General features: G+C 40.2%; 1 protein-coding gene across 1 annotated transcript; it reads left to right on the top strand.

Annotated features, from left to right (window-relative positions):
• Positions 1-9,907: 9,907 nt before the first annotated feature.
• Positions 9,908-10,519, top strand: LOC150035464 (uncharacterized). The gene has a single exon (XM_090314319.1). The coding sequence runs from the start codon at positions 9,908-9,910 to the stop codon at positions 10,517-10,519; it is 612 nt and encodes a 203-aa protein (XP_090170445.1).
• Positions 10,520-12,621: the final 2,102 nt, after the last annotated feature.

Genomic DNA, 12,621 nt, shown 5'->3' with positions numbered 1-12,621 from the left:
TAAACTATAGGTTAATGAATATAATATGGTTATATTTATTGTTTTAATTTAACAATTATGGGATAATTGTACACGTCGTTTTCTCCGTAACCGTGTGTTAATGGGAAGTTCCAATTAGTTTTCTTAACTAAAAAATAAAACGAAAATCGTTTTCCTTTTTCAAAAGATCACGTAATTCGCTCAAGAAAAGTGTATGTTGCCTATCGCTTAGTTAACTGAGAGACTATACGATAGCTCAAATTTACTACACGATCGCATACACACGTGTGCATCTTCTAAACAATCCCTTACGTTTACTAAACAATCGTCAAGTGCCAAGCATTTACTAAACGATCGCAACCTATTTACTACACGATCGTGTACTTCTTCTAAACGATCAAGCATTTTGGCTATACGATAGACTCGCCCTTCTCCCACTTGCTTGATCGTTGTATACGATCTTCATATTCTCCTCCCCTGTACCAAATCCCAACAGAGCCCACTCTTTGGATTCTCACACCGAGAATATCGAGGTTTCTAAGTGGTGGTGTCATCCTCATCTTTGTTCTATTCATGTGGAGACCGTTTGTGAGTAGACAACCAGGTGTTAGTGAATGATTGCTGTGACGTTCCAGTGGGAGCGAGAGCCATCCCTTGGAGAGAGCGAGATTTTGGTGAAGAAAATTTCTTCAACTGGTACGTTTTCTTGTTTGTTTATCTAAAAGCATGCCAGTAATTTGTAATTTGATGCATATCTATCTGTGTGAATGTAAATGTGGTAATTCTATCACATTTTCTTTGGAAAGATCCGCTTTCGCTCAGAGGTACTCTTGTATAAGAGTTCCTTCAGAGCAGAGGCTTGCACGCATAAAAGGTAAGACTGTCAAACAATGAATATGCTACTAAGGTTGAAAGAAGCATGCGATTTGTAGGGAATGAACTAGAGAAATACATAAGGATCATCACAGTTGCTAATTTGTCAACGCACAAAAAGATATAGCAACAAAAGGAATTTCACAAGTATAAGATATAAAAGATAACAAGACAAGGATAAACCAAACTAGAATAATAAGCACAAAATCATAAGGCTTCATCAAATATAAGCAAGGCGTTGAAGTACAATGATTGAAAAGAAATATCACAAATTAAAATAACAAAAGGTAGAAAAAAGTACAACTTCAAAACATCACCCCCAAATTTATGGCTGCTGTGGAGGATCATCACGTTGTGGTGCTAGAGGCGTAGCACCTTGCGAATCAGAAAATCACAAAAGCTGACAAAGATGAGGGAGGGAAATTGGGCCATTCAGATAGGCTGTTAAAAATTTGAAGTACTCGTGATTCCATTCTATCTACATGTGTTGATGTTGGCAGAGGGTAACGCTGCATGTTGATAAGAAATCGGCGAATGGTGTCTGTGTCACGACGCATTTCTAGGAAATATTATTGGAGGGGTGCAAGCTGAGCTTGAAGTTCTTGAGAAATAAAGCTTATAAGCTCATCACGACTAAAGGGGAAGACTAGTTGTGGTTGGAAAGGTTTCGGTAAAACACCCAAATTCTCACCAGCTTCGAATTGGGGCAAGTTAGATGGGCCAGCACCCAAGCCCTGTGGGTCATGAAATTTGGGTGGAGGAGGAGGTTCTTTTATGGTGGACAGGGAAGGATGTTTATTTTGTGATTGGTATAGAGAGTTATACGAAGATTGGAGTGGGGACTGATGAATTTGCTCAGTCAAAAGGAGAAGAATGGTCAAGTCCTCGAGAAAGGTGCTAAAGGATCAAGGGGACTTAGAGGTAGGATTTCAAGTGGGGAATGGCCAGGGATGCGCTCGTTAGGATCACGACGCTCCAGGCTCTATTTGGCAATTTCTTTGCCTTTGGTGGAAGTTCTTTGATGTTTGGCTCTTGGCGGTTGTAGGGCATTAAGGTCAATGATGGAGCACTTGCGTCCAGTGAGTGGCTCGGGACAATGCGGGGAATCTTTGAGTATTATATGTAGGATCTTGTTGTTGACTAACCCGTGCACTTCGGTCATAAGCTCTTCATCGATGCCAAAGCCTGCTGATAGAGAAAGTCTGGTAACAGTCCATAGTAAGAAGAGTTGGTCGTGAGGTTTGTCAAAGACCCCTCTTATTTGTCTTGCGATTATGCGCCCTATGTCCATGGGGATGCCTCTTACAATATAATAGGCAGCCATTACACGGTCCGTTGAGATAGTCTTGTCATGCGTTGTTGGGATGATCTGCTTCTTGACTAAATATATCCATAGTCACGCCTAAGGTAGGAGACAATTTGATGCCAACGTCGAATGCCCGTGATAGAAACCTTCCACTGAGAGTCTGTTTGCACTAAAACTCATAAGGCATCCTCTAGATGTTCATCGTCTGGCTCTTCAATCAACTGATTACCCGGTGAATTAAGAATGTCCTTTAATTTAAATAGCTCATTGATGTTGTGAGCGCTGAATGGTACCACTCGATCATTAATGATCACCGCATCTTCTTCTTCGTGCAGGCGGCCATGTTAGAATGCTCGCACAACACTTGGAATGACGATGGATGGACATTGGCAAAATGTCTCCCATCCATGCTCGACTATGATGCTAGTGATGTAGTCTGCAAAGGGGCTGGCATAGGAAGAACCTTATCTCCATTAATAAGTCATCATTTTCCTTCCTTGTAGCTTTTGATGACACTTATGTAGGAGATGACTTAGTCTCTCCCTCCTTTTCTTTCCCTTTTTCTTAAGTCGCAGCAAGTCAAGCTCGTTGTCTCTTTATCCTATCCTCCTCTTTTTTTCTCCCTTTGCTCCTTCTCCCATTCTTCCTTCTCCAATCTCTTCACTTCTTTATTGTGCTTAATTTTCTCCTGCTTACACGCTTCTTTCTCCACCTTTCTTTTCTTCTTCTTCTCTTCTTCCTTCTTCATTTATCTCTTAAACTCCTCTGATGTTGCCGCAATGTGTTTATCTTCTTCTAATTTTTTTTTCATTTCTTCTTTAGCCAACGTATTGACATGATGGACTTCTTCATCATGTAATTTCCTCGTCAGATCACCAGATGCGATGATTAGGCGAGTTTGTTCCCTTTTCTCCTCCTTTCTTTTCTGCTTCCTTTCAAGCTCCTCATTTTCCTTTTCTATACGCTTAACCAATTGCACATCAGTTGGGTCCACAGAAGACCTAGTTGTGATGACCTTAGGACCAGCCACTTGAACTTCACTTGCAGTACTGCAGCCTCTTACACTGCTGCTCGACTTTTGGCTCGACGAATTAATGGTGCAGTTGTTATGTCCTCAACGCCTTCTTTAGGACCACGAGGTTGGGCCTCAGATATAGAAAACCTCTCTTGAGGGATTGCGATAATTTCTTGCTCATTTGGCTCAGTATTCTTCATCGTCAATTCCTTTTCCACCCTTGCGGTGATGGATTGTCTCTCAATGGTCGGGCTTTCAACTCTGCATCGGTGACGTTCTTCTCTCTTCTACCTCTTTTCCCCCTTCTTTTTTTGTTTCTTTTCAGCTTTTCTTCTATCATTTTCTTGCCACTTCTCAACCCTTGCTAGCTTTTCACGCTCTCGTTCTTCCTTTTCTTTGCCAGGCTTCTCCTTCTTGACCCTTATTTTTTCTTCCACATCATTCAGTACATCACTGATGAATTCCTCATTGGAGTCGTGGGTGCGTCCTCCCCCTTGCGACACCACCATCATTCCAGCCTAGCTGTCTCTTTGCTGCACAGGCTGGTTAACAACTCCAGCTTCAATCAACCCTCCATCTGACTCCATATTGCTTAGAATGCTCCTAGATACTTCCTTGTCATCTTTCCTTTGCAACTCGCTTACGGTGGGAAGTTGGGATGCTACCACCTCAAGACTGGTGGCATAAACACCCTCCTTACTTGGTCCCTCGCGGCTTACTGAGGGTGATGAGGCAACTGGGGGCAGAAGTGGCTTCTGGGTGGTTTTAGGTTTGATAGGTGATAATTGCTAGAAATACAAGTTATTACAGCTCAAATTAGTAAAACAATGGGAGAAAGCGTTGGTAAAATAGGCAATATTATGTTTGAAAGCGCCAAACTAAAAGGAATTGCGATCACTAATACTCATCGCATAAAAGTAGTTAATTTTCCTATTCTATGCAGGTACAATGCGATGGCGCATATGAAATCGCGAACCAAGGGCACAATGCGACAGCGCGCTTGAAGTTGCGATCGCAAGTCATGCAATCGTGGGAAGTTTCTAGAAAAAATGATCGCATAAAGACCTCACATCAAAGCGACAGCATAATAAATCATTATGGGACGTAAAGTTGATAACGGTCAATCTCAAAATTCAGTTGACAACCATTAAAAACCATCATTTGGAAGTACATTGAACTTTCGGTGACTTTCAGACAACGCAATAGAGTAGGGAAATTAATGTTGCCCATCATTGCAATCATTAGTAAGAATAGTTGTTTCATCTTGCTATAAATACCCAATGCTACCACAAAGAGAGAGGATATATAGGTATATAGAGATGGAGAGAGAGAGCAAGGAGACGAGGCAAAGTTGAGAGAAATCACTTTCCAGACAGATCGAGAGACTGCCGAAAAACAATACAAAGGAAAGAACTCCAACCCTTTCGAGAGCAAAAGTCTGCAAACTGGAACAGAGTTGAAGTGATAAAGAGTAGTGTAAAAGGCCACAGAAAGAAAGACATTGCTTACCTGGCTTGTTACTTCTCAATCCATTTGTTATTTTTTACTCAACACTTTATTTGCAAAAATGGAAACTTCATTTCAATCTATGTTCAGTCTCTCCACACCATGCATGAGTAACTAAATTTGTGAATGGGTTGAGAAGTACTTAGCTAGCATGACTTAAGCTATGCATTTTATGCGATCATCTTGTCTTATGTATGCATCATTCATCATTTGGAAGTACTTGAGAAAATTAGAAATAAGTTATGTCTATTGCTTTCCATACACATCGCATGCGTCCTAGGAAATGTGGCATTATGCATTGAAAAATGTAGTACTAATTTTGTGTATAGCATGATCGCATGATTTGTACACAATCTTGAGAAATGTTAGCTAAATCTCTTCTCAACCCCTTCATCGCATACTTGTTATAATTCTACGCTTTCTTCACTCCATGTTCAACTCCATCGCATAGGAAAGTCTAAATCAAAACACCATCTACTTCTTTATCACCACCGCAATAGAATCAGAGAGTCTGTCGCATATCTATTTAGTAGTCCTTGTGTTCGACTATGGACTTACTAGGAACCTAAGAAGGCTTATACTTGGGCTTTTTTAGGAAAACTTGTACGATCATGACATCCACATATCATCACATCCACACATCATCACATGATAAACCAACGCATCAAGTGTTTGGCGTCGTTGTCGAGGACTATGGTATAGATTACACTAACATCAAACCTCTTTGATCTTTGCAGCTTTCGACCTTTGTTGCATTGTCATTCCTTTGGTAAAGGAAGAAGCAAGCCACGCATGAGTGAAGGATATACTCCTGAGCCCAACTACGACCCAGAGATTGAAAGAACCTTTTGCAGATGACAGAAAAACTGACGTAAACGACAAGGAAGAGCTCACAGAATGGTTGAACAACCTGAAGAACGAGTAGCAAATGAAAACAACATAATGGCAAATCCTATCCTATTGGCAAATGATCGCAATAGACCCATCCGGGACTATGCGTCACCAAACCTGTATGATTTCTCTCCGGGAATCATGAGACCAGCATTTGATGGATCAAGGTTCCAAATGAAGCCAGTAATGTTACAAATGATACAAACAGCAGGGCAGATCGGAGGACGGCGTGGTGAAGATCTGCACGCCCATCTACGAAGCTTCATTGAAATTTGTAACACTTTTGTGTTCCCTAATATTTCCCCAAAAAAGGTTCGAATCACGTTATTTCCATTTTCTCTATGCGATAAAGCAAGAAAATAGGCTTGCTCTCTCGAACCAGGAGAAATAATTTCATGGGAGCAAGTTGTGGAAAAGTTTATGAAGAAATATTTCCCTCCCACTGAGAATGCCAGAAGAATGAAACTGATCACCAATTTTGAATAAGAAGAAGATGAACCGCTCAGTGACACATGGGCAAGATTCAAGAGACTAGTACGCGACTGCCCACATAATGGATTGCCAGATTGCCTCTAAATGGAGATTTTCTATCATGGACTCAATTCTACATCGCAAACAGCTGCCAATGCGGCAGCAGTATAAGGTTTGTTGGACAAAACATATGATGAGGCAAAGAACATTATTGATCGCATCTCGAAAAACCACAGAGATTGGCAAGAAAGTGATCAAAGGGCAAAACCCAGAGAAGGTAACGCAAGTAATGGTGCCATCGCATCATTGCAAAATCAGATGAATGCGATGATAAATTTGTTGCAGGGCATTGAAATAAACAATTCAGGAACTAGAAGTGGGCAAGTCAATGCAATAGAGCAAACAAGCACCAGTTGTGTTGCATGTGAAGAATCGCATTCTGTTAAGGAGTGTCCACGAAATCCTCAATCAATCTACTTTGTCAAAAACAATCCTTTTTCAAACACTTACAACCCAGGGTGGCGAATTCACCATAATTTTGCTTGGAAAAACAACCAACAACAAGACAGTCAACCTATGGCTCAGAGAGAAGGACCACCAGGTTTTTTCCAAAGAACTAACGGACAGCGGCAACAACAAGCTAGTAGCTCTCAAACACCACCATCATCATCCCTGGAGAACTTGTTAAAGTAATACATCAAAAAGAATGAAACGATCCTTCAAAACCAATCTACATCCATCCGCAATTTGGAAATTCAGATAGGACAAATTGCGGGAGAGCTAAAAAACAGACCTCAAGGGACATGCCTAGCTCAACTAATCTTCCACGCAATCCAGGGAATACAAGGAAAGAACACTACCAAGAAATCACCCTAAGAAGTGGAAAGGCGATGTAGAAGTCAGGAAGGAGCCTAGCAAGACCGATTCAAAGGAGCAACCTATGATTGAATCAAAGAAACCGTTGTCGCAAACTGAGTCAAAGGAGTCCAAGACTATGGAACCTGAAGATGCGATCACCTCTAAGACTCCAAACCATGGAATAGTGAAAGTACAGCTACCTCCATTTCCTCGAAGACTGAAAAAGAAACAAAACGATGAAGTTCAGTATCATCGCTTCCTGGAAATATTGAAACAACTACACATCAATATTCCATTTATAGAAGCGATAGAGTAGATGCCGGTATATGCCAAGTTTTTTAAGGACATTGTTTCAAAGAAGAGAAGCACGGGAAAATTCGCCACGGTGGCATTAACAAAAGAATCAAATACTATAATCCCACCAAAGATGTTCGACCCAGGCAGCTTTACAATACCCTGCTCAATAGGAGGTATCTACATTGGTCAAGCATTATACGATCTTGGGGCAAGCATAAACTTAATGCCCCTGTCAATCTTCAAACAATTGAATGTAGGTCAGCTAACACCTACAACAGTGACTTTCCAACTTGCAGATAGGACCCTGGTACACCCTGAAGGAAAATTAAAGGATGCCTTGGTAACAATCGACAAATTCATTCTACCTACAGACTTAATTATCCTAGATTATGAGGCGGACAAAGATGTGCCAATCATATTGGGACAACCCTTCTTGTCTACTGGTCGTGCTCAAATAGACGTGCACAAAGGAGAAATCACAATGAGCATCAATGGAAAGAAGCTCAGGTTTAATATTATCAAGGCAATGAAGTTCCCAGAAGAAGAAGGCTTATTAGATTCCAACAATGAACACACTTGCATTGAAGATTGGGAGTCCGAAGAAGAAAATGAAGAAAGAGAGGATACGACAACATCCTTAGAAACTTGCCATGCAATAACAGAAATAGTGAACTATGAAGAAATGTTAAATTTGGATAAATAAAAAAAAAAAAAAAGCACAGAAGCCCTCCCTAGAGCAACCACCTACACTGGAGCTAAAAACTCTACCAAAACAATTGAAGTACGTTTTCCTTGGCCAGAATGAAACCTTACCAGTCATCATATCCTCTACGTTACCCGAAGAAAAACAAACTGAGTTTCTCAATATTCTAAAGAAATATATTAGAGCAATCGGATGGATGCTCGCAGACATCAGAGGTAATAGCCCAAGGTATTGCATGCATCGAATTCAACTTGAAGAGAACCAGAAAGGCTCGATAGAACCTCAACGCAGACTGAAGTGTGGGATGACAGTAGTCCCTAGTGCAAATAACGAGTTGATTCCCATAGGGACTATCACAAGTTGATGGATCTGTGTGGACTACAGGAAACTCAATGCGGCGACAAAGAAAGATCATTTCCCCTTATCTTTCATTGATCAAATGCTCGACCGACAAATAGGAAATGACTATTTCTGTTTCCTTGATGGGTACGTAGGCTATGACCAAATTTTGATAGCACCAGAGGGTCAAGAAAAGACCATGTTCACCTGTCCATATGGAACGTTTGCCTTTCGTCGCATGCCTTTTGGACAATGAATGCGCTCAGTACGTTTCAAAGGTGTATGATGGCAATCTTCTCCGAGTACCTTGAAGACTCAGTTGAAATCTTTATGGATGATTTCTCAGTCTATGGGCAAACATATGAAATCTATCTGCAAAACTTGGAGAGAATACTGAAAAGATGTGAATAGAATAATTTGGTGTTGAACTGGGAAAAGTGCCATTCATGGTTAAAGAAGGAATTATGCTTGGGCACAAGGTTTCAAAGAATGGGCTAGAGGTGGATAAAGCAAAAATTGAAGCCATAGAAAAACTTCCACCTCCAGCAAATATGAAAGCTTTAAGGAGTTTCTTAGGACATGCGGGGTTTTACAAAAGATTTGTAAAGAATTTCTCCAAAATAGCTCGACCATTGAATGCGTTGTTAAAAGCTAATCGACCTTTTGAGTTTGTTCCACACTGCCTCACTGCATTCAAAGCACTAAAGAACGCCTTGACTACAACGTCGATTCTGATTGCACTCGATTGGGCAAAGTCATTCGAGCTGATGTGCGATGCCAGTGGATATGCGATGGGGGCAGTCTTGGCACAAAAAGTAAAAACAATGTTGCACCCCATCGCATATGTTAGTAGAACATTGAACTCCATGCAGGCGAACTACACCATCACTGAGAAGGAGCTTTTAGCGGTAATTTTTGTGATTGAAAAATTTAGACCTTACTTGTTGGGATCAAAAGTTATAGTCCACACCGACCACTCGGCGATCAGATATTTAATGACCAAAAAAGATGCAAAGCCGAGACTGATCCGATGGGTTCTCTTACTCCAAGAATTTAATATGGAGATTATCGACCGAGAGGGAACAGAGAACCAGGTCGCTGACCATTTATCAAGGTTAGAGAATCCTGACGTGGATCGCATCCAGTCGAAGGTGAACGCATCGTTTCCTGACGAACAGTTGCTTGAGATTGAAGAACTACCCTGGTATACAGATATTGTCAACTTCTTGGTCTGCAAACAATTTCCTGAAAAACTACACACCCCATCAAAAGAAGTGGCCCATTCATGAATGCAAATTTTATTACTAGGACGAGCCAAATCTTTACAAAAGGGGACCAAACCAGATATTGAGACTCTGTATTCTAGAGACTGCTTTCCAGCGCATTATTTTTCAATGTCATGAATCACCCTATGGAGGGCATTTCGGGGGACAGCGCACAGCGGCAAAAGTTTTACAATGTGGGTATTATTGGCCAACTCTGTTTAAGAATGCACGAGAATATTCCATGAAATGTGATAAGTGCTAACGCACTGGAAACATTTCAGAAAAAAATGTGATGCCAATGAACATCATATTAGAGGTGGAACTATTCGACATCAGGAGTATAGATTTCATGGGACCATTTCCATCTTCAAATGGTCATAAATACATTTTATTGGCCGTCGACTATGTTTCCAAATGGATTGAAGCTGTTTCATGCGTTGCAAGCGATGCAGCAACATTCTCTAAGTTCTTATAGAGAAACATCTTCACTCGTTTTAACTGCCATAATAAGTAACGAAGGGACCCACTTTGTGAATCGTATTGTTAACAAACTGTTGATCAAATACAATGTCCACCATAAGATTGCCACCACATATCACCCCCAAACAAACGGACAAGCACAGGTTTCTAACAGAGAAATCAAGTCGATTTTAGAGAAGGTGGTGAATCCTTCGCGGAAGGATTGGGCTATAAAGCTTGACGATGCCTTATGGGCATATAAGACTGCTTATAAGACACTCATAGTCATGTCACCATATGTGTTGGTGTTTGGGAAGGCTTGTCATCTTCCGTTGGAACTAGAGTATAAAGCGATGTGGGCAGTTAAGAAGCTTAACTTTGATCTTAAGGCTGCAGGGGAAGAGAGAAAATTTCAGCTACCAGAGCTGGACGAATGGAGATCACAGGCATATGAAAATACCAAAATTTATAAAGAACCCACGAAACGATGGCATGACAAGCATCTTTGTGAAAAAAAATCTCCAAGCAGGTCAGAAGGTATTACTGTTCAACTTTAGGTTGCGACTCTTTCCAGGAAAATTGAAATCGCGTTGGTCCGGGCCATTCATAATTAAGGAAGTATTCTCGCATGGAACGGTAGAATTGACAAACGAAGATGGGAACAATGCATTTAAGGTAAATGGACAAAGAGTAAAGATGTATTATGGAGGAGATTTTCAACGCAAGAAAACATCTGTCGACTTGAGGAAGCCAGAATAAAGAAGAAACACTTAGTCCCTGTGAAGTTAAGCGACACACATTCATCAGGAACGAAGTATATCCTTTTTTAGTATCCTTTTTTGTTTTTCTTTCAAGAATCTATCTTAATTTTTGCATGATTACTACTCTTTATAATTGCCAACTCTTTCTTTCATACTTTTTATCTTTTTGATATTCATCAGACTGATCATAGTAAACGATTGCGATGGAGTAATGCGATAACCTCAAAACATGTGACTGGTTCAATCAACCCATCGCAATCAAAGAATCAACCCACCGTAGGAAAGGATGCGATAAAAAATGATGCGGGCGAAAATCAAATTTGGGGGTTGTGTCCTTTCTTGCCTCATCTTATTTCAATTTTTGCACTTCTCTAATTTCAATTCAATATTGCTGAATTCTACTATCACATCCTCTTTCGTTTGATTCAATCCTAAATTTTTTATTGCTTTATTTAGTCGCCGCATTCATCCCTTGCCCATTATGACTTCAATGATGAAATTTATGCTTCTTTTCTTACTGCTTGTAATAGAGTCAGATTAATTTTAGGACAATCAATTCATGAAACATTTCTAAAATTTAGCGGTCTACCAGCTTTCCTTCAAAACTATTTTTACGAAATTTCCTGAGTCCATCGCATGACTTATTTTGTCTTTCAGCAATGAGGACATTGTTGCGTGTTAAATTTGGGGGTAGTAATGTTATTTTCAACCTCGTTATTTTTAGAAACTTCATTTCATGTTAAAAATAATAATAATAACAAATAAATAAATAGAATAAAATTATAATGCTGAGATCGAATCCTGCTCGTAATTGGATGTCCGCATGACACCCGTGGCGACAAGCCAAAACGAAGTTGGGAATCGTAATCAACACAGAAACCAATTGATCGCAACTCCACTGCCAAATAAAGAGATGGGCATGAGTTTTGACTGAAAAAGAGTGCCTTGCTCGTAGTTGGATGTCAACATGACACCCGTGGGGGCAAGCCAAAACGAAGGTTGGGCACTCGGATCAGTGCAAGATCACAAAACGAATATTTGAATCGTGCGAGGGACAAAATCACTTAAACAACCCGGTTTGATAAAGTTTGAAATAAATCATGCGATGTCCTGGAAACGAGTAAAGATTTTTTTTTAAGATTAAGCTCGCAATACCTAAAGAGTAGAGATTAGGATAGAAATTAAGAAGGCATTGGTTCAGCAATTTGAATAAAGCACCTTGAGAAATCTAGGTAGGGTGAAGGCGATTGAAATTTTAAAGAAAATCTTTTGTTTATGCTTGATGACAAGCATTGTTTTAAATTTAGGGGTGTGATAACTAGTAAAAATACAAGTTATTACAGCTCAAATTAGTAAAACAATGGGAGAAGGCGTTAGTAAAATAGGCAATATTATGTTTGAAAGCACCAAACTAAAAGGAATTGCAATCACTAATGCTCATCGCATAAAAGCAGTTAATTTTCCTATTCTATGCAGGTACAATGCAATGGCGCATGTGAAATCGCGAACCAAGGGCACAATGCGATAGCGCGCTTGAAGTTGCGATTGTGAGAAGTTTTAAAAAAAAATGATCGCATAAAGGCCTCGCATCAAGGCGACAACATAATAAATCTGATGGGACGTAAAGCTGAAAATGGTCAATCTCAAAATTCAGTTGACAGCCGTTAAGAACCATCATTTGGAAGTACATTGAACTTTCGATGACTTTCAGACAGTGCAACAGAGTAGGGAAATTAATGTTGCTCATCATTGCAATCATTAGTAAGAAGAGTTGCTTCACCTTGAAATCTATAAATACCCAATGCTACTAGAGAGAGTGGGGATATATAAATATACAGAGACGGAGAGAGAACAAGGAGACGAGGCAAAGCTGGGAGAAATTTCTTTCCAGACAGATC

This window comes from Benincasa hispida, chromosome 6 (genome assembly GCF_027475165.1).
Source record: "Benincasa hispida cultivar pf3 chromosome 6, pf3_genome.v1.1, whole genome shotgun sequence".
Taxonomy (NCBI): Eukaryota; Viridiplantae; Streptophyta; class Magnoliopsida; order Cucurbitales; family Cucurbitaceae; genus Benincasa; species Benincasa hispida.
Note: the sequence above shows the minus strand (reverse complement) of the source record. Positions and strands in the feature narration are given on the sequence as shown.

Excerpts from the sequence above, each read along its gene's own strand:
- LOC150035464 (XM_090314319.1), top strand. The coding sequence starts at position 9,908 with ATGTTTCCAAATGGATTGAAGCTGTTTCATGCGTTGCAAGCGATGCAG.